The sequence below is a fragment of the Onychomys torridus genome, chromosome 5 (assembly GCF_903995425.1).
Source record: "Onychomys torridus chromosome 5, mOncTor1.1, whole genome shotgun sequence".
Classification (NCBI taxonomy): domain Eukaryota; kingdom Metazoa; phylum Chordata; class Mammalia; order Rodentia; family Cricetidae; genus Onychomys; species Onychomys torridus.
The window spans coordinates 21,867,845-21,889,243 of record NC_050447.1 but is presented as its reverse complement, the minus strand read 5'-3'; the positions used below and the strand labels follow the sequence as shown (position 1 = coordinate 21,889,243).

Here is a 21,399-nt window from a genome sequence, read left to right as displayed (position 1 = left end):
AGTCCTGCTTGAATTGAGATGCGATGGCTTCTTGGAAAGGTGACCGTTTCCGTACGCCATCATCCCCTCACTTCTGCCATGAGTAGCCCCATTTCCTCTCAGTCACCCCAATCTATTCTCTAGTCAGTAGGGTAGCTTGGTAACCTGTCCCTGCAGAAGCACAGGGAGCCCAAAGCAGCCAGGGCATGGCATGCTTGGCCTCCAGTTTAATCGCTCCCTGTTGTGGGTTGATTACCAGATCCTGTGTCAGTCTGTTTCAGTTGCTACAACTGAATACTATGGCCTAATGGTTTGTACAGAACAGAGGTTGATGTAGCTCGCAGCTCAGCAAGCTAGAGAGCTCAATGTCAAGGTGCCAGCACCTGGTCAGGAGGGGTTTGGGCTGCATAATAATATGGAATGGGACTTCATGTGGCCAGAATCAGGGAGCCATAAACTGGAATCTATTTCCAAAAGCCACTAATCCCATCAAGAGGGCCCCACCCTCGTGATCTTTGCTAACCCTAAATACTTCTCAAAGGTGTCACCCCCAAAGACCATCAACATATGAATTTGAGGATTGTTTTCAACATGAAAATTAGGGGGACATTCTCAGAACATACACCCACAAATCCATGTCCATCCAGAACCTCAGAATGTATGCATATATGGAAATGGGGAACTTTCAGATTTAAATCCAATGGCACATATCCTTGTGAGACAATATGAAGATACAGAGGCACATAGAGAGAGGACCAGGCCAGGTGAAGAGGTGGGGAGAAAGTGGATTGCTGTAGCTACTTAGCCCAAGACCATCAGGGCTGGGACACCAAAAGTGAAAGGTCCAGAATCGATTTTCCATCAAAAACCCAGGTAGGAAACACCCTGCTAACACCTTCAGACTCCAAGCCTTCAGAACTTCAGGAGAAAGTCTTTAGGCCACCTGGTTTGGGAGTTTGGGTTCTTACACAATCCTAGAAATCTTATATATGCCATATGGCCTAAGTCCTAGACTCTAGAGCCTAACGATGTGGGGTGAACAACAGAGGTTTTGCTGGGGCATTGTCACACCCAATCCTGGTCTATTCAGTACACACCACCTCTCAGTGCACGTTGTCCCCACCCTGCAGGCACTGCCATGTGGTGGTACTGTGACTGAGTCCTCAGAAGGCCATTCCACAGCAGCTTCAGAATGCAGGCTGTTTCTTCAGACTTCCATGGCAAACCACCAGCCAGGCGGCACAATGCAACACAGGCGTGTGTTCTCACAGTTCAGGGGATGTGAGGGGAAGTAACGGTGTCAGCAGGGGCATGCCCCTGAATCTTCAGGAAGAGTCTTTCTTGCTCCTTCTCATGGTGGGGGCCCTACTGGGCATTGTTCAGCAGCATGAATCCAGTCTCTGTCTGTCTTCACAGGATTGTCCCCCTCAGCGTCCAGACTCCCCATTCTTAGAAGGCTGTTCAGTATGACTTCATCTTAACTAGATTATCTGTTAATACAGCAGGTCACATGTGGATGTGTTTTGATTTGGTCCAGTATAATGGGGAACATGATAAGGCAGCAAATCCCACTGAGTGTAGACAGACCCACTGCCCCATGCGTGTACTGAGAAGGAGGTCCCGTGATCAGAAGCAGCGCTTGCTGTATGGAATACCATGAAGACAAAGCAGGAAAGACAGCTCCACATCCGCAGAAGCAAAGGACTTGATACCAACCATCTTTGTGACCGGCAGACTGAGCACGCAGTAGTGGCTGTGAGCAGGTTCACCATGAGTGGAAGTTCATGTTGCTGCACCTAGACCTCCATCCCTGTCACCCTGACACTTTATTCGTGAGCCTATGGAACAATGATGTGGGTGGCAGGGGAAGGAGACTGGCTGGTGTCTACAAACGGGTCCTCCTATCCACTTCCAAAAGCCCTTTCTGTTGAGATCGCCCTTTCGTGAGAGTTCACACGGGGCACATATACCGTTGGATCTTTGCCTGTTCAGAGGTCTGCTTACATGCCTCTTTCCCAGGCCTTCACCAGCTTCTCAATCTTGTTTCTTCCAAGTCCCTGCCCCACCAGCTCAACCATAGCCCATAACTAGTATATACAGAATAACTGGCAGAATAACACAATACAATTAGTATACACCACAGTGTAATTCCGAAATGGTCCAATCAGTATATATTTGTGGCTCTGGCCATTTCTCTTCATACATAAGCACATGATGCCACTTCCTAAAGTTCTGCCCACAGGGGACAGTTCCCTATACCACTGCCCTTTGGATGTCCCAGAAAGCTACAAGCCATCCTTTTCCAGGCGCTGCCTACATCTCATGCAGAACTGTCATTGAATCAGGTCTGTGGTCTCTTCCTCTGTCAGCCAATACAGGGAATTTGCATGAGGCCTTAGGTGCAGACTGAGAAAGAGGGGCATTTCTCAGAGGTGAGGACCAGTCTGGGACCCCATCATATACATACATACCACTTCCTCTCCAACACTGCAGCTTCCCTAAGGTTTAGGGATCCTTCCTCTGTAATATACTAAGGCAGCCCCAGCAATTCTAATTCATTTGGTAAACGCCACCTTTGGGCCCATGTTAGAGCCCTTCCTGACCCCTTTTGCCAGAGCACTGACTCCAAATCTCTGCTTCGCCCCCTTGGCATCCTTGCCATCATAACCTCATCTCTTTCACATCCAGAGAACACCATGCATTGTGAGTCATGTGCTTCCAAGATGAGACTCTTGTCTTGGATTTTGGCAGCCTCTGACCACAGCTACACAGACGTAAGGACCGTTTTCAGGGGGAATACAGCTTCCAAGCCTCTCCTGAGGAACCTGGGTTGGTGAATGAGAAGCTCTAGTCTCAGATTTTCCTTTCTCAGTTGAAACTGAAGTTTCTCAGAGGAAGAAATAATCAGGCCCATCACTTAATGCCACTGGCCTTGAATTTGGGGGCAACTTTGGTGGGTTCCTACATAATCCGCTGACATTTGGGCAGGAAATGGGACACATACAGGCACAGCCCTAGTTAACAAGAACCTCTGTAGCCTCATTGTCTCATCCCTTGCTGGTACAAACAGCCCTTTAGGAAAAGCAGCATTCGGGTTACTTAAGAACCAGCAGCTGAACTCCTGATTCTCCAGTGAGAAGGGCACAGCAAATGGCCAGGACAATGGGAGTCTCGGCCACAGTCATTCATAGCAAAACTTTATTGAACAGAAAACCCGGCAAAGGCTTCACCTCTGCCAGGTCACCCTCGGTTTAAAGTAAAGCACTGCATTTTAAAAAGCAAGTATACATAAGTCTCTCCTAGAAAAGTCCTGCTAACATGTCTAGCAATTCACTGATTATATAAAGTAGTACACTTAGTGTAATTTGAACATTCCAACAGGAATCAAATCGAACCAGCAGAACCACTTCTGCATCTGACTTCCATGTAGAGCACACATGCACACACGTCTGTGACTTCCATGTACAGCACACATGCACACACATCTGGGGAGGTGCTCAGGCAGAACATGCAACCCTGGGCCTTCTGCTTACAGTGCCTATGAAACTACATACAGTATACATTAAAGCTCTTCAGAATAAAGACATGAGGGGCCCTGTTCAGTTTGTATCACGGCTTCATGTCTTAGCTTGTGCTTCTGCTTGGCACAAAAGCACGTCACCATCCTGTGGGTTTTCAGTGACCTGCTGAGTCACACCAGGTGAGGACAGTGAGCTGGAGCCAGATGATCCAGTCTGAGCTGTCGAAGCCTCCAGAGACAGCACAAGTGCCATCAGTTTGCTATGGCTGGTGGGCCTTCTGGAAGAAGAGAGGCAAAGAACGTCTTGAAGACTAACCATGCTGTGCTCATAAGCGAAGGGCTGGTCTGCTCAGGGTCCAGCACGTCACGATCTGGGGGAAGGCGGTTGGGGTCTTCCGTTTCAGGATCCGTGCCTTCCTAAAGACAAAACCACAATGAGAAAGATGATTAGGGTCTAGAGGACACCTATCCTGAGGACAGGTCAGGGCAAAGCCCGGCAGGCGGACTGTCCCTGGGGGATGAGTCCTTGGCTGCAGGAGGCACCTTTCGGCATCCACAGCACACCTGCAGCTGACCTTCCACAGTTCTCCAACATTCCTCTTGGCCAGTGTCAGAGGAACCGAAGTACCCTGACCTTCAAATAGTAATTAACTTGGCCACACACTAACCAGCCCTCAGATTTGGGCAGTGCCCTGAGCTAAACAACCAACCAAGGCAGCTCAGTGTTGCCAGACTACAGAGGTGATCTTTGTTATAAAGTATATCCTTTAGGGTTATGCCTTAACATGCTTTATGAAGATTCTGTTTCTACGTGTTATTTTTCAGGAAATCTATTCTGAGATGTGGTAATGTGCCTAGTCAATTAGAATGACTACCCATCGGCACTTTCCATAATTAAATGTGCTGTTATGTAGCTCTTATTCTCAAAATGTGGGCCAACCTCCCCAACATTACATATGCAAAAATTCCAATTGCCATATGCCTATGTAGAATAGTCAAAGCCTTAAAAATGGAAAGGTTTGAGTCTGAAAGGCTGAAGGCTAAGGACTGGAGCCTGTGGCAGGGCAAGGAGGCCTGTACCTGGAGGTTATTGTTGGGATCCTGGTTTGCAGCTTCCTGAGGAGGACCACCATCAGGGAAATTCTGAACTGGCCGCTGTCTGAATGGAAACCACCCAACGTGATGCCTTTAAGAAAGCACAAACAGATGCACTTTAGTTAAGCCATGCAGGATACACACAAGAGTCTAAGGAGCAGAAGCCCCGATGGCACCTGTGCAGCCAGTTTATCAGTCTGCTAAATGCGGTCAGGCTCCAGTCCTCAAAGGCAGGAGTTGGATTTTACTCACCAGCAATAAACATCTGGCATGCAGTGTGTGTTAATAAATACTTTGTAATATGAACTAAACCTGACACTTGAAAACCTCAACAGAGCCACCAGCATGCAGTGGCATGAGCCTGGTAATCCTGTAATCCCAGCTCGCTGGGAGGCTACAGGAGGAGGATTCAAAGTTCAAAGCCTGCCTTGGCTACAGAGCGAGTTCAATGCCAGTCTGGTCAACTCAGCGAGACCCTGTCTCAAAATTTAAAAAAGAAAAAAGGAACAAGCTGAGACTCTATGTTAGAGAAAGTATGCTTGCTGGCCTGGATGGAGGAGGCCCAGGGTCCTTACCCCAGCATCACAGAAATAAAAACAAACCAAACTTGACAGGAAATATATTCATATGTAGAATTATAATGATATACATATATATAATGCAATAATAACCTGAGTTTGGTCACATAGATGCTTGATTCTAGGGACTATATATTTGATAAAAGGCTCTAATTGGAAAATCTAGTAAAATTCAACTTTCAAGATAAAATATTAGGAATGGTTGTGCTTCTTACATTTTTAAAACCTAAACTAAAAACCCATTTTTACTGTAAAGCAAAACTTTCCCCTTCCATTTTAACCAGAGACCTACCCCTGTAGGCCAAGCTCTCTTGGGCTGGATCCTCACAGTGTGAACTCTCCTGTACACTTCTGGGAACTTACAAGTGTCCCTGCTGCCACTTCCTCAACCACAGACTAGGCCTCTAGCTGTGACATCCTCCAGACACTGCCAAATGTCCCCTGAGAAGATACAGAGCCCTCTCCAGCCGGCACTGCTGCCCCAGCACACAAACAGCTGAAGCAAACAGCGTTTGTGCAAAGGGTCACTGGCCCTTCACGGCTGAGACAATAGTCACTGTCTGGCCTTCGTCCTGCAAGGCAGCTACAGCCTGCTAAGAACCACTCTGTCTTGGAAACAAATACAAGCTCTCTCGAGCTGCACTGTGGCTCTGTATGAGCTTCATAAGCCCACCAGCCTGAAGGGCCATTTATTCACTTATCTGGAAGATGAAAATATTCGTCTTGCACTAACCCAGGACCTTGGCATTCTGATTGACTGTGGACTTCTTATACTGAAAGTGCCAGAATGATAGAATTTCAGTACACCTCCTTCAAGGACCACAGACTGAAACAAGATATCTGTACTAAGTCACCACACAGTGTCATTTTCAGTAAAGGAAAAGAGAGAGCCATCTGCTCACAGGTACATGACATCAGTAAAGGAAAAGGAGCCATCTGCTCACAGGTACATGACATCAGTAAAGGAAAAGAGGGAGCCATCTGCTCACAGGTACATGACATCAGTAAAGGAAAAGGAGCCATCTGCTCACAGGTACATGACGACGGTGGCGCCCATGACCATGAGGAATCTGCTCAAGGAGGAGTAGAAGTAAAGGATGCTGAGGAACACGGAAAAGGTCGCCGCTGAGTAGGTCCAATCCAACCAGTCTCTGTTTATCTCATCATCTTCTTCTACAAGAGGGCCACCTTGGGCATTCATCCGCAAGTTCTGATTGGCTCCAGGATTAACAACCACTTGAGCAGCTGCATTCTGATTGGCTGGCTGGTTTTCGGCCGGAAACTGGTTGTGAATAGGGGCTGGAGCCTGCGCAGAGACCACAGGTATTTCTTGTGCACTTGGTGTTGGGACAAAAGCTCCTGATGCCGCTGTGGCAGCTAAGCTAAAATAAAAACAGAAGCAGACACTGCTGAAAACGAGGCACTGTAAGGACAGGGCTCTCTCAGCCCAAGGGGTCTTCACAGTTAACAATTATGACTAGGAATGTATACACCTAGTTTTTCTTCACGTTAGAGAAGAATCTTCTATAAATTGTGTGTGCGTGTGTAGGGTGTGTGTGTGTGTGTGTGTGTGTGTGTGTGTGTGTGTGTGTGTGTGTGTGTGTGTGTGCATAGGAGAGAGGGGTTTGAAATTCATTATATGTCTCCTCTGATCTCTGTCTGGCCTGGAACTTGTTATGTAGACCAGGGTGGCCTCGAACTCACAGAGATCCACCTGCCTCTGCCTCCCGGATGCTGGGATTAAAGTGAAGAACTAAGAGCCACCAAAAGAACCCAGCACCATGTCTATTAAATACATGTCTTTAGAATGTCTGAGAAGAGCTTATCTGGAACTAATTCTGCATCAGTACACAAACCAGGAAGCTGTTGTTTCCACTCTACTACACCAAGAATCACAAAGAATAGGACTCTGGAGGACAGAGAAACACCGCCCTCTCTCCTCCTGCACTTAGAGCACCGTTGGGATTTCTCTCCTGTCCCAGGAGCCATGGCCACACCCAGCACAGTGGGACTTACTATTGCATATAGTACTGTCTTGCATAGATCTGCTGGAACCAGGAGAGCTGCAGCCACCCATAGGTTGTATAGCCAGAGAAGCCAGGCCCAAGGCCTTGGAATGCCTGCTGGACAGCTTCAGGCCTGTATGCGGAGTCAAACAAAAGCACGTTTTGAGTGGGTTGGGATGAAGAGCTTAATACTAAGATATTAAAGTCAAAGAGACCGGACAGGCTTCACCATGCCAACTGTATGATGCACCCTGTCCCTGGAGCAGAGTAGCTTGATGACAGCTCCCCACTGTGGCTCATCAGATCCCCTGGGAACAAGAGCCCTGTCGGCCATGGTTCTCATCATCTCAGTAGGGAGATGCTACAGCTTTCTGCACAGCTGTGCAGACAAGCTGATGCTTTTCCTCACAAGACTCACCCAGGATTAAATCCACTGATCATGCTTTAGAGGGGCGCACCCAAGCTACATCCCAAGCCCTTCCTGAAAGAAACCTCTTGCCCTCCTGGACCCCAGGTCAGGATCTACACCATGGCAGCGAGCGAGCGCAGGTGACACCCTCCCTGCAGGCTTACTGGTCACCTGGTATCCCACGCAGCTGGGTGGCTACCCAACAACCTTATAGAGGAGTTGCACCCTAATTACAGAAAGCTCATGTGCAGCTCAGAAAATTAGGGACTTGCACAAGCTCGTGAGCTAAAGGATCAGACCTAGACTTTCAGACACGGTTTGTGCTGTGCCAGACTCAGCAGACAGCAGCCTTCCCTTGGCCAAAGCAAGCACACAAGAGCTGTGCGCTTCTGAACTACAACTAAGACAGGACAGAAAAGGTCATGAGGGAAGAAGCCCCCACACTCCTGTTACCCTCCTTGTAGGGCAGGAGTCAAGAAACCTCATAAAAAAACTGACAAAATAAAAATTGCATAGAGATAAATGCTTCTGTCCCAAACAAGAATGTCTAGAAGAAGAAACCATCTTGCTTAGAGCCAGAATGTTCCTAACCTGGAGTTTAGCTTATTAGTAGTCCCCTCTTCTCCCTAAATCTAACAATGTACCTCAAAAAGCATATTTCATCCAGGAAAGTAAATAAAATGTGTGTATTTTCATTTAATTTTTAAAATTTGCTTCACCTTTATCTTTTAATCTTGGCACAAATTCTGTCCTTTGAGTGACGTAACTTAAGAAGCCACAGAACTGGGCCGCGGGCAGGTGGCAGCCATTGGGAAGCATGCCCACTTAGGGGCTCAAGGGCCTGCGTTTTCATCTATGCACCTACTTTTAAAAATATACATTGAGAGACTAATTTAAGAAACATAAAGCCATGAGGTCTTTAACATGAAGCCATTATGCAATCCTGGAGCTCTGACTGTACCTGTGTAAACACACCTTCTCCTTCTTCATGAACACTCACCTTGAGATGTTTTCCCATCCGGAGGGAGAAAGGTTCCGAAGAACTTCCCGTTGCCTTAAACCCTCACTCGTGGAGTCCCCGGGATGCTGTGCCTGATTAGTGTTAGCCGGCTGCTCTGTGGATTCAGCACCCTAAGTTAAGTAACATAATCGTCAGCACGAAGGGCCTGATGCAATTGTCTGCAATCGAGCCTAAAGAACTGTCTTGCTACAAGTGGCTTATATGCTTACCCTCACCCCTCAACTTAGCAAAACTAAGTACAATGTCATTTAAAAAAATCTACATTTGTTCATTGCAACAATTTTGAATATATAGATACCAGGGCTGAGGAATGTAGCTCAGTGGTAGAGTTCTTGCCTCGCCCACATGAGGCCCTGGGTTCAAGCCAGAGCAAAAAACTATGTAGATATCATTATCTAATATCTAGACACACACGCACACACGCACCCACATGTGCATGCACGCATGCACGCATAAAAACTAAAAAAAGATTATCCACATTTTTGTTTCCCTAAGAATAACTACTGTAGTCTCATCTTCCAAACGCAACTATCATTAGTGAGAAAGCTTCCTGCTGATGTTAAAATGTGTGGTGCTAAACTGTAAAGTCTAGACATTAAATGTGACTGGCAAGATGACACACACAGGTAGGTAGCACTGTAAAGGGAAGAGGATTTCCTGTGTGACATTCAGATGTTGCAGGAAATACAAATTTAAGTCCATTGCCACACGAGAATACTTTGGTGTATACTTAAACAAACATTGTGGAGTGGAAAAACCAATTAGTTGAATTATCAAATCAAAGTCTTTAGAGATCATATGATGAAGACTATGATGGCCTTTTTCTACCCAAATAACCAAGACAGAAATTTCTACAGGAAATATATTTACCTCTTTACTCTTTATAAAAAGTAATGTTCCTAGCCTGGCAGTGGGGTGCCTGCCTCTAATCCCAGTATTTAGGAGGCAGAGGCAGGTAGATCACTGTGAGTTCCAGGTCAGCCAGGGCTACACAGAGAAACAAAAATGTTCCTTAGAGAAATGTATTCATTTCTATAAACACCACTTTCAAGGGCCATTCTGGTGCTGTATTCAGGACAGTGACCTTGAATCAGAGATGTGACTTCGCCTTTGCACACGGCAGGCATTCTGCAGTCTGCCACACTACACCAACCTTCACCGCACTGAGAACACAGCCTCTAAGTCCTGGTGTGACGGGGCGGGGAGCACTATAAAAATCTCTCCCAAGTTTCATTCAACTTCCTTCCTACTTCTTTTGAATATCTGAGACACAAATAGGTTTAGCATAAAAGGGCAACATACCTTTGTGCTGGCTTCTGGCATTTTTGAGGGATTCTTCACATTGCACACGAGGTGCAAAACATGTCGTTTTTCCTGCTGAGTATAATAAGAGACACCTTAGGACCTGGGCTCAACCTGCAAGCATTTGACAACACCCCAAAGATTCTAAGTACCACAAAGTACCTTTGGAAGCAAGTCTCGGAGACACTGGTGATCCAGCAGCATCTTCCCAGAATAAATTAACCTCTGGTCCTCCGGGCGCTGACCCAAAACAGAAGGAAAAGCACAGATCAGCACAGATCTCAAGTGTGTGCCCCAGCACCACCCAAGACTTTCCTTTTAAGTTCTCACATGCAAAACTTTCATTTAGAAAGTGATTGACTTTAATTTCAAATATATATGTAAATAAATTTGGGAGGCAAATGATCCCCTAGTCTATAAGAACTGGGGTCATGCGCCTTACTTCTTACTCAGAAGGAAACTGCTTCCTGCTACTAAAAACACAAACTGTATTTAGGGTCTCAGCAGCAATAAACTTTAAAACCTGGTTTGGCCCCAGAGAAAACTCTTGGTCAGACTTTGCCCATAGCACCAGAGGTCACTTGCTGCTAGAATCAAGATTCTAACCCATGTTCTCCTCCATACCAGTGATTTTAAAGACACCAAGAGTCCACACACTTTTATAGAATTCTCATTTCTAAAATCTATTTTTAAATTTCTCTTCAACCATTTCTTTATCTTTTTGTTTGTTTGTTTGTTTGTTTGTTTTGTTTTTCAAGACAGGGTTTCTCTGCGTAGTTTTGGTGCCTATCCTGAATCTTGCTCTGTAGACCAGGCTGGCCTTGAACTCACCGAGATCTGCCTGGCTCTGCCTCCCGAGTACTGGGATTTAAAGGTGTGCGCCACCACCGCCTGGCTTAAACCATATTTTTAAAAGTATGTACTTAAAAGAAATGGACTCCAGGGTACCACCCCAAAGGTTACCAGCTGCCTCTCAGAATAACCCATTAAGCAAAACTTGGCATAAAGCTGTTCTTTCCAAACAACCTGGAGCTTCTGCTAGAGAGACCCTATCTCCAAATGCTGCCCCCAAAAGACCAGAAAAACTGCACCCACCTAGGTCTGGTAGCAAATGCCTACAAGCCCAGTACTTGAGAGCTAGAGGCAGAAAGCTCAAGATGAGGCCAGCCTCAGATACATAACAAGCTCAGGCTAGCCTGGACTAAGAAGTCTGGCCTCAAACCCAAAACAACAACAAAACCCGCATCTACTTATCCATATCCATAAGGACTTTTTGACCCTATACCTAGAACAAACACCATATTGGATGTTGTATTCATTGTTGTTCTGACTGGCTTTGCTGGTAAATGCTATCTACATCAATTTGCAAAATACTATTTTAAATGTCAAGTCAACCACCAGCAAAAGCTGGAAGAAAAGAAAAAAGAAAAAAAAAACAGTTGCCTGTAGATTTAAATTGTTTTGGTTTTCTCCTTTAACAGCTCAAACTGACACTCTGTCCTCAAGGGCAGTTTGAAAATTAAATGTTAAGTAAATAACTATTATAAAGGCAGGGTTCTCACCCGATTTTACTACAGAAAAATATGATCATGCTTTCTTCCTTAATTTCTGAGAGAGGCTCTCACTATGTATAGTCCAGGAGAACACAATCCTCCTGTGTTGGTCTTTCCAGTGCCGGGTTACTGAAGGGCACCATTGCACCCATTCCCGGTCTTTTTTTTTTTTTTTTTTAAGCTGAGTATCGAACCCAGGGCCTTGTGCTCTACCACTGAGCTAAATCCCCAACCCCTCGCAGTCATTTTTAAGGCACAGGTTTGTATACCCAGGAGACCTGTGTTTACCATCTTAGGGCTTCAAATCCAAGAGGCCCAATGTTCCTTGCCTGAGGAAAACAGGCCTCAAAACACAGTCTTCTTCCACAAATGATGCAACCGGAGACCACAAGAGCATCATTCTTGCGCCTCACTGCCATCTCCCAACCCATCTCCCAACAAGGACAGCTGGTTTCATGGGAACGGCCATGGAGATATTACAGGCCGCCCAGACCTTCCAGAGGGCACTGGATTGGAAGCTTACACCCAAAGTAATAAAGTTCCTAACGACTCAAAAGGGAAAAGTCTGGTCTACATTCCCGACAATGTGCAACAAAAACAAACCGAAACCCACGCGCCACGGCCCGTTGGAGCTCTAAGGCTCGCAGTGCCCATCTGTAGCCACCCGATTGCCCTCTCCCGTTTGATCCAGAACTGCACTCGTGGACACTTACATAACCCCAGAGTACAAAGTAAATACAGGAAGGTCCAGCACAGCCTCCGTCACGTGGCAGGGACCGGGAGGGGTGGGCGGGGCTAAGGGAACTGTTGACAGATGTGTCAACTAAAAAAGAAAGACTCCTAACTGACCCACGGAAGTCGTCCAACCAGACTCTGGGCGACTCCAGCTGCGGCTCCCTTTCTCAATCAGCCTTTGCTAGAAAGTTAAGGGGGCTCCTCCCCGGACTAAGTCGTGCTTCTGGAGCGCTGAGCGACAGACAGGGAGGGGCAGCCAAGGGAAGGTGGCCGGAGAAGATCCATGTCTAGCTTCTGGGCGTAGGACCTTCAGAAGTTAGTGACTGGGCACGCACCCCCGCCCTCCAGCCACTGACCCATGCTGGCACTCTTCCGTCCTCGCTGCACCCAGAAGTCTCGTGTGGCAGCATCCACATTTCTTATTTCTACCCACTAGATGCAAGCCGAATTGGGAACACCTAGTCACTTAGTTGTTTGGTTTTTTTTTTTTTTTTTTGGGGGGGGGGGGGAGTTCCACTAAGGTTTAGATGGGGAAATGACTTATCCAAGGTCAAATTACTGTTTCCCTGGCTTGACGAGGGCTATATGCCACCTGGGAGGACGAGGAAGGAGTACAGGGTCGTGGGGCTGATGTGCGACAGCCTTGGGAGTAAGAAGACACAGGGAAGCAAAGTGGCAGGAGGCAGGCGCCGAGGGGTGGAGGCCCAGAACAGATGACAGACGCCGGGCAAGCAGGAGTGGCACCGGGGACAGTCGGGCAGTTAGGGGACCCGCGCCCTGCGAGGCGTGACAGTGGAGTTCAGGCAGCCCTGCCGGGTGTGGCACCCCGGGACCCCCCACTCACCGGGCGCTCGGGGTAGACTCGGCTCAGGTGGGCCTTAAGGCGGCTCACACTCCAACTGCGGTCGCCGCTCAGCTCCAAGTCGCGGTGGCGCTGGTTGGGGCTCTTCACCAGCAGCGTGACCTGCTCGGGCTGCGGCTCAGACTGCGGCTCGGGCTGCGGCTCGGGCTCCATGTCTGCGGCGTTGGCGACTCGGCTGCGCTCAAGGATGCCGAGCGGGCGGCGACGCAGCCGTCTGAGACTCCACAACGACACTCGGCGTCTTTGGGACGCGCGCCCCCGTCTCGGGTACCTTTTATGGGCGCCCCGCGCCAGGGCGCCACAGACTGCGCTCTCTGTGGCTGCCGACCATTGGCTGAGACAGAGGTCAGTGCCCAACGTGGCCCAATCAGCGCCCGGGGCAGGGCGGCGATGGGGCGGGCTGAGCGCGAGGGTGCGGGCTGATGCAACCCGCCGCCGTTGCGTCATCCCGAGTCCCCGCTGCGGCGCGGGAGCCGGGCTTCGGCGGCCATGTCGGGGTGCGCTCCGGGGCGCTGGTCCTGTTCAGGGGCGCTAGCGCGGGGTGCTTGCGGTGCCTGAGCCCGGGCGGCCCGCCTGACTCCCACTTTTGCCAGCTCTGCAAATTGTTTCCTCACAAAGCGGCCCTCCTGCCTTTCTGACCCCAGGCGCTGGGCACGCGCGTCCTCTTGCATTTCCCCGGTAATCCTGGTATCCAGGGACGCCTTTCCTCCCGGACAAACCTGGCTGAGCTGGCTCCTTAGAGGCCAAGAGAAAGCAGACCCGTGCCGCCCTGAACTTGGAGGATGAGGGGTTCAGGCACCTGCCAATTTGCCTGCACTTCTGGGCTTTTAACATTGCACCAAGTGAGGAACTTGCCCCCTATTATGAACGGCACCAAGTGTAGGGCTTCTTCCTAATGATTGACAAGCACTCTAGGAGACACTGGAAAGCGGCATCAATTACAGACTAACAACATCTGCTGTTTTCAAATTGGGGTTGAGATGAGGACAGCAGTGATCTCAGATTCCTGAAACCTGACCAGGGCCCTCTAGTGTTATCAGCACTCCGCTGTTCCCTCTAAGCTTGAAAAACAGAACTGGCATGTCCTGACCCCATCTTTGTCCCAATCCTGTTGGGACACCTGGGCTTTCAGCCCTGTCGGGAGCTTGCAGAGTTCAGAAGGTAACAGCTTGAGGAGCCTATTTAGGGATGGTGATGTGAGTTTGCAACATAACCAGAGGAAGTGCTGTAAACCGGGGGCTCAAGAAACCGAAATTTCTTTCGCAGCCGGAGAGGCTGGAAGTCTGAGACCAGAGTGTAGGGCAATATTGCTTGTTTTGGGGAGAGAATCTGTTTTCACCACTCGGAACGTCTGCAAGTTTGCCAGCTGTCCTTGGCACTTCTTGGCTTCCGGGTGTGTTGTTCCAATTTCGACCTTTCTATTCTCATGGCATTCACACGTGTGTGAATATATCTATCATCTTCATGCATGTATCTGTCCAATTTTCCCCTTTTCATAAGGATACCAGTCATATTGTTGTGGATAATGACCTCATCTTAACAATTATCTTCCACAAAGACGGTAGTCCTACATGCCATCACATTCCTGGGACTGAGACTACAGCGTCTCTCTGGAGGATTCACACTGTATCTCACCACAGCAAGGCATCTGCCAGGGATCCACCAGGAACATGCCACAGAACACTAGACGCTTTCCCTCTCTGTTTTTGTGTTAAGAAGGATCATTGAGGCCAGGTGTGGTGGTGCAACATTAATCCCAGAACTCGGGAGGCAGAGGCAGACAGATCTCTGCTAGTTGGAGGCTAGCCTGGTCTACAGGGTGAGATCCAGTACATCCAGGGCTACACAACACAGTGAAACCCTGTCTTGGAAAACAAAAACAAAAACAAAAAACAAAAAAGAAGAAAAGGAAGGGAGGGAGGGAGGGAGGAAGGAAGGAAGGAAGGAAGGAAGGAAGGATGAATGGAAGGAAGGACACTGAGGCCAGTGGTGGTGCAATGTTAATCCACCACCACCCGATTTGAAGAAATGATCTTGATCTCTGCACCATCTCTCCAGGCCCGCCCTCTTACAGCTCTTCATAAGCTTTTTGTTTGTTTGTTTGTTTGTTTTGTTTTTCGAGACAGGGTTCTCTGTAGCTTTGGAGCCTGTCCTGGACTAGCTCTGTAGACCAGGCTGGCCTCGAACTCACAGAGATCCACCTGCCTCTGCCTCCCAAGTGCTGGGATTACAGGCGTGCGCCACCAACGCCTGGTAAGCATTATATTTTTATTCTGCACTGAGCCCCACAAGTTATAGAGCTTTTTCCTACCTCTTCTGGATGGAAACCATAACTGAATATGAGGTGGTAGGCTTGCTAGCTGGAAAACTACCAGTGGGAAAGAGCAAATAGGACAAGCAGATGCCTTGGGGAGACAGACAGCCAGGCAAGAGATAAGGGCCTCATTGGCAAACGAAAGGCTTTCCTCTTGTCTTCAGGGTCCCTAAGACAGCTTGTCCATTTCCACTCCATACTACATAAGGAAAGGGTGGGCTTGGGATGCTGTTTCTTGGTAGTAACATGATCGTCTAAAATGCATGAGGTTCTTGGTTTGATCCTAAGTAGTGTGTGTTTGTGGGGGGGTGGATATCCGTGTTGTTGATGTTACACCCTCACTCTAAGGAGAAAAACACATCCAGTTTGTTTCTGTCTTGAATTATCTCCCTATGAAGTAACCCCCCCACTGAAGGACATTGGTGATTCTGCTTATAGTGTGTTTAGAAAAACACTGAGTTTAGCTCAATAAATTGCCAAGGATAGAAAGATAAACACAATGTGACCCTGCTCTTCCTGGCCTTACAAATCTAAGGGGCAGCAGCTGTGGGACAGTGGTAACAGAAATACAAAAGAGAATGTAAAAGCCTCATACTTTTTGTTTTGGATGCAGGGACTTGCCATGTGCCCAGGCTGGTCTTGAACTTGTATTCCTTGAGCTTTGGCTTCTTAGGGTTTACAAGTATGTGCCACCATTATTATCAGTGTGTGTGTGTGTGTGTGTGTGCTCTCTCTCTCTCTCGAAAGTGAACTCGTGTGTGAATGTGGACATGTGCATGCCTCGGCACTTCTGTGGAGGCCAGAGGCCAACCTCGGATGGTGGTCCTCGACTTCCATCTCTTTTGAGACAGCACCTCTTGTTTTTTGTTTTGTTTTGTTTTGTTCTCTGATGCATATGCCAGGCTAGCTGGTGGGTGAGCTTCTAGAGATTCTTCCGTCTCCATTTTCCTGCCTCCACAGGAACACTGGGGTCACAGATACAGCATCTGGCTCTGTGTGCATTCTAAGGATTGACACTCAGGTCCCTATGTTTGAGACACAAATGCTGTCCCCACTGAGCCATCTCCAGCCCCCAGCTCATTTTTTGGAGGGGGTATGATTCCATTGAGATGAGGGCAGGAGAGAGAAGGAAGAGTGTATCTGAATGGAAATAATGATGATAATATTAATGATTAACAACAGGGCCAGTGAACTTTGTATACAGAATTTGTGTGTGTGTGGAGGGGTGGGTGTAGCTCTGTGGTTAAACAAATGAGCCAAACTGCCTATCTTCAACCCCAGCTTTTGACACCTCTTAAGTGTATGACCTTAAAGTTACCTAGCCTCTCTGTACCTAGCTTTTCTTAGCTATATTAATTTTTATTGTTAAAATATAATATATTAATATTTTATGGCATTATTGTGGGGCTCAAGCAGGATGACATTATTCAAACTCTCAAGACAGAGTCAGACATTTAGTGAGTGCTCAATAAATAATAGCCATTGCTGTGGGATGTTCTGTATGCTGTGAATGTGTTGCTCTGATTGGTTGATAAATAAAACCCTGATTGGCCAGTAGCCAGGCAGAAAGTATAGGTGGGATAAACAGACAAGGAAAATTCTGGGCAGTGGAAGGCTGAGTCAGTGGACGCCAGCCTGCCGTCCAGGGAGCAGCATGTAACGGCACACAGGTAAAGCCACGAACACGTGGCAACATATAGATGAACAGAAATGTGCTGAGTTTAGTTGTAAGAGCTAGTCAGTGGTAGGCCTGAGCTAATGGCCGAGCAGTTTTAATTAGTATAAGCTTCTGTAGGGTCCGTGGGGCCCACAGGCTCTGAAACCAAAGTCACCCAATGGACTCTTCTTCAATGCAAAGTGACAGGATCCAAAATTTTGCCTCCTCCAAACTCATCTTGAAACTTAATTGCCATTGGAGAATATTGAGAGGTGGGGCCTTTAAGAACTGGCTATGCTGTGATGTGAAGAACTGGCCAATGGGATGATCACAGGAGTCGGTTCCTTATCTTGTGGTGGGCTCCCAACATCCCATGCCCATGCTCCCACCATCCCATGCCCATGCTCCCATCATCCCATGCCCATGCTCCCACCATTGTTCTCTCATCTCTTATATCATGTGAGGCTTTCTTCCAGGTTATGATACTGAGAGAAGACTCTAGCCAGATACCACCATGCTGTGGGATGGTCTCTCTGTATGCTGTGAATATGTGTTGCTCTCATTTGTAACACGAATTGCTAAAGGGTCTTATTAATAAAAAACCTAGAGCCAGATATTGGGGTGAATGCTGAAAGATCAGAGAAACAGAACAGGCCACAACCAACCTCACCTTGCTAACTCCTCAGCCTCCAGAGCATGAGTTCCTGTTTCCTCACACCTTATATACCTTTCTGTGTCCCACCATATTATTTCCTGGGATTAAAGGCATGTGTCCTTCCCAAGCAAAGACATGAGATCTCAAGTGCTGGGATTAAAGGTGTATGCCACCACTGCCTGACTTCTATGTCTAATTTAGTGGCTGGCTCTGTCTTCTGATCCCCAGATAAGTTTGTTAAAGCACAAATAAAATATCACCATGCTCATTGGTTGATAAATAAATTTGTTTGGCCAATGGTGAGGAAGAATAAGGTTAGGCAGTACATTCAAACTGAAGACGGAGATGAAGAAGGGTAGAGTCAGAGTCGATTCTACCACCACCCGCCACCCAAGGAGCAACATGCCAGCAGATTGGTGACACTGTGGCCATGTGGCAATACACAGGTTTATAGAAATGGGTTAATTCAAGATGAAAGACCTAGCTAGCAAGAAGCCTGAGCTATAGACCCAACAGTGTGTAATCAATATAAGCCTCTATGTGTTTACTTGGGACCCAATGGCTGCAGGACCAGCGGGACAGGACAACTTCCGGCTACAATGTTACGTTGATATTGGACTTGCTGGCTCTGAGGACTGTGAGCCAAGAAACTTCTGTTCATTATAAATCGATCTGACTATGATGCATTTGTTATAGTGGCAGCTTAAAATGGACAGGACATGGAGATCCTGGAAGGGATGTGGAGCAAACAGAGTCCTCATCTGTAGCTAGTAAAAGTACAAAATAGTACAGCCTGTGGAATTTGGCCTAGCAATTTTCTTATAAAGTCACACACACACACACACACACACACACACACACACACACACACACACACCCTCAGGCTTAGCCATTACAGTAGCAGGAACTGACCCAGGGGAAAGAAAAACTTAATGTCTGTACTGAAACTTGCCCAAGAATGTTTTGACAGTTTGTTTTACAGCACTGACAATATAGTTCCAAGAAGCCACATAAATGATGATATTTTTATACATGTGATATTACTCAGTAACAAAAAGGAATGGATGACTGACAACATCAGCAACATGAACAAACCTTGAAACCATGTTGAATGAATGAATCCGATACAACGTATCTGGTCAGCCCTTAGAGTTTATGAATTTTGCATTCATGGATCCAACCAACTTCAACAAAAACCTTTCTATGCCTTTTTGCATGCTACATTGTTTTGTGTGCAACACCAGTGTAATAAAATAGTGAAATCTAGTGAACCAGAAATCCATGAAAATTCTGAGAGGCTAAGGACTGAGAGAAGATTATATTTCATGCCGCATATGTTACAGGAAAGCTTTTGTACACAGGCTTCAAATTTAGTTCTCTTGAATATTCACTGGTTCATGAAAAGTGATTTGAGAAACCTCTGAAAGATGTGACTACAAAAATGAGCAGCCTTCCTGGGATCTGGGGACCTGTACTTGGAGACAGCCCAGTCAGCGGAGTGTCATGCTGAGCATTCTGAAGACAAGGCTGTTGCAAGTCTGCAAGTACATAGGAAGCCTCCAGCTGGAGCTGCCAAACTATCCTTTTCGTGGCAAGACACTTTGACACTGGGGCAACCAGAGATGACCCAAGCACCAGCCAGACCGGACTGGTCTGTCTTAGTATGGGGACAGCAGGTCACTGGACAGAGGGACCAGGAGTGACCAGCAAAAAACAGCTCTTTAAAAAGTTGTGTCTGGAGCCAAGCGTAGTAGTACACGCCTGCAATCCCAGCATTTGAGAAGCTGAAGGAAGAAGATCACACATCCAAGGCCAATTTGGCTACAAAATAACACCAAAATGTTTCCAAAATAAAAACAAACCCAAAATATCTTATGTCTGTACTGAACTGTACAGAAAGAACTCTTTTTTCATCATTCCCTAAAAGATTGCTGTGACCTCCTCCTCCTCACATTGTTAACTGTTCTGTGCAGGTATCTGTCAGTTTGTGTAAAGGACCTGAACAGCTACACATTTCAGTACAGAGGATCATGGAACCAATTCCCCATGGGCACCAATGGATAACATAGGTATGCTACCTCATTCCATTCAAAAGAAACGCTAGGTGACAGGAAATGGCAGCTGTCTGGGGAGGGAATGAGGCAGCAGAGGTGGACTTGGGTGGGGCACAGTGTGCAAAGACTCACTGTGGGTCTCTCTGCCCACTTCTGACTCAGTCATTCCACATCGATAGCTGGAGATTGACGATGGCAGAGCGTGAGAACAAGTGAGGTCAACAACCACTGGAGATCGTTGTGGTCAGATCGTTGTGGTCAGATCGTTGTGGTATTTCTCCATGGAGCCTGTGCTGTGATTCTGCCAGCATACTACAAGACACCGGGGACATGTCTAGGGGAGGACACACATTCTGCCTTGATCAGAATTCGGCGTACACTGGCATATAAGTTTGTCAAAACTGATCAAATTGGGGCTGGGGGTGTGGCTCAGTGGTAGAGCATTGGCCTGATGCCATCCTTAGCACTGCACACAAATTAAAAATATATACCAATCAAATTGTGTGTTTAAGATTTGTGTATTTTAATTGAAAGCTAGCCCCATGGCTACCGAGGGCTGCTGTGCCTCAGAGCAGGAGGCCATGGGAAGCCTCCTCGGTTTGCCCTTGACAACTGGACATTGTCTCAGGTTACTTAAAAGAAATGCTTCGACATCTCTAAGGTTTACCAGAAACACTGACTTGAAGAGGGTCTCAGTGGATTTTGCACCAAGCCACAGGAAAGTCCCAAAGCTCCTACCCACTCTTAGATACAGAGTGCCATTGCACACACCCATGGACTTCAACAAAATACTGTCAGGGTCAAGGTGCTTCAAAAATGAGGAAGAAATAATGGAGATAATCTCTTCTGAGATGCTTGATGCTGCAAAAACCAGGATCTGGATGAAGGCCAGGTGTTGAATGATTGTCCTGATGGTAGGGGGGTGGGGGGCCGCTATATGGTTATCGAGGGCAAGAAGGCTGCGAAAACACGTGAGTCTTTAACAAGCTTGCACCTAGAAAGGAAAGGCCGCCTGAGAGAGGAGGCAGCCATGAAGGCCAAAACAGAATGAAATATTTGTGCTGGATTTGGAAACTCTGAGAGTAAGGTCGTAATAACAAGCCTGCATTAGAAAGGATGTGATATGAGATCCCCTTCAGAGACATCCACTTTGCACAGACTTATTCCACTTCCCTATTGCTGCTGTAGAGGAACAAATACATTTTCTTTAAAAAATTGTGTATTTTATTTCATTTATATGCAACTTCAATTTAAAAAGAGTGCATACTTTACCAAGGACAGATGAGTTAGCTATAGTGGTGCACTGAACACAGGATGATCTTAAGTCTAGGTCAGCCTGGGCTACAAAATATGACCCTGTGCACTGCCCTCCTAAAGGGCAAGTGTTTGTGAAGCGTCTCAGACCTGCCAGGCAGGGCCTGATGTGCTCAACTGTATAGACATTCAAAGGCCCTACTGGTCAATTGTGACGAGCACAGAGTTTATTTTTAGATACTAATAATAACTGTCTTGTTAACATCAGTGAGACTAGGAATGGAAAGATGTCTTGGGACCAGCTCAGCAAAGATTGTAGTCTTTCTAGGAAGTGTGAGCAGTAGGGAGTTTGGGGGACAGACTTGAGGTTTGGATGCCCCTACTTGTCAATGTAAGAAGATGTAC

General features: G+C 47.1%; 1 protein-coding gene and 1 pseudogene across 2 annotated transcripts; one reads left to right on the top strand and one right to left on the bottom strand.

Moving 5' to 3' along the window:
- Positions 1-3,148: 3,148 nt before the first annotated feature.
- Herpud1 (homocysteine inducible ER protein with ubiquitin like domain 1) lies at positions 3,149-13,371 on the bottom strand. 2 transcript variants are annotated; one of them, XM_036189113.1, is made up of 8 exons: positions 13,043-13,371; positions 10,073-10,150; positions 9,911-9,985; positions 8,588-8,718; positions 7,189-7,311; positions 6,204-6,554; positions 4,580-4,685; positions 3,149-3,916 (listed from the first exon to the last, which is right to left on the bottom strand). In XM_036189113.1, exons 1-8 carry the CDS (start codon positions 13,211-13,213, stop codon positions 3,752-3,754), a joined length of 1,200 nt encoding a protein of 399 aa, XP_036045006.1. In that variant the 5' UTR covers positions 13,214-13,371; the 3' UTR covers positions 3,149-3,751. The 2 variants fall into 2 exon arrangements, with proteins under 2 accessions (XP_036045006.1, XP_036045007.1); XM_036189114.1 differs by having other exon boundaries at positions 9,911-9,982.
- Positions 13,372-20,321: 6,950 nt separating this feature from the next.
- LOC118583601 lies at positions 20,322-20,791 on the top strand (annotated as a pseudogene).
- The last annotated feature ends 608 nt before the right edge of the window (positions 20,792-21,399 follow it).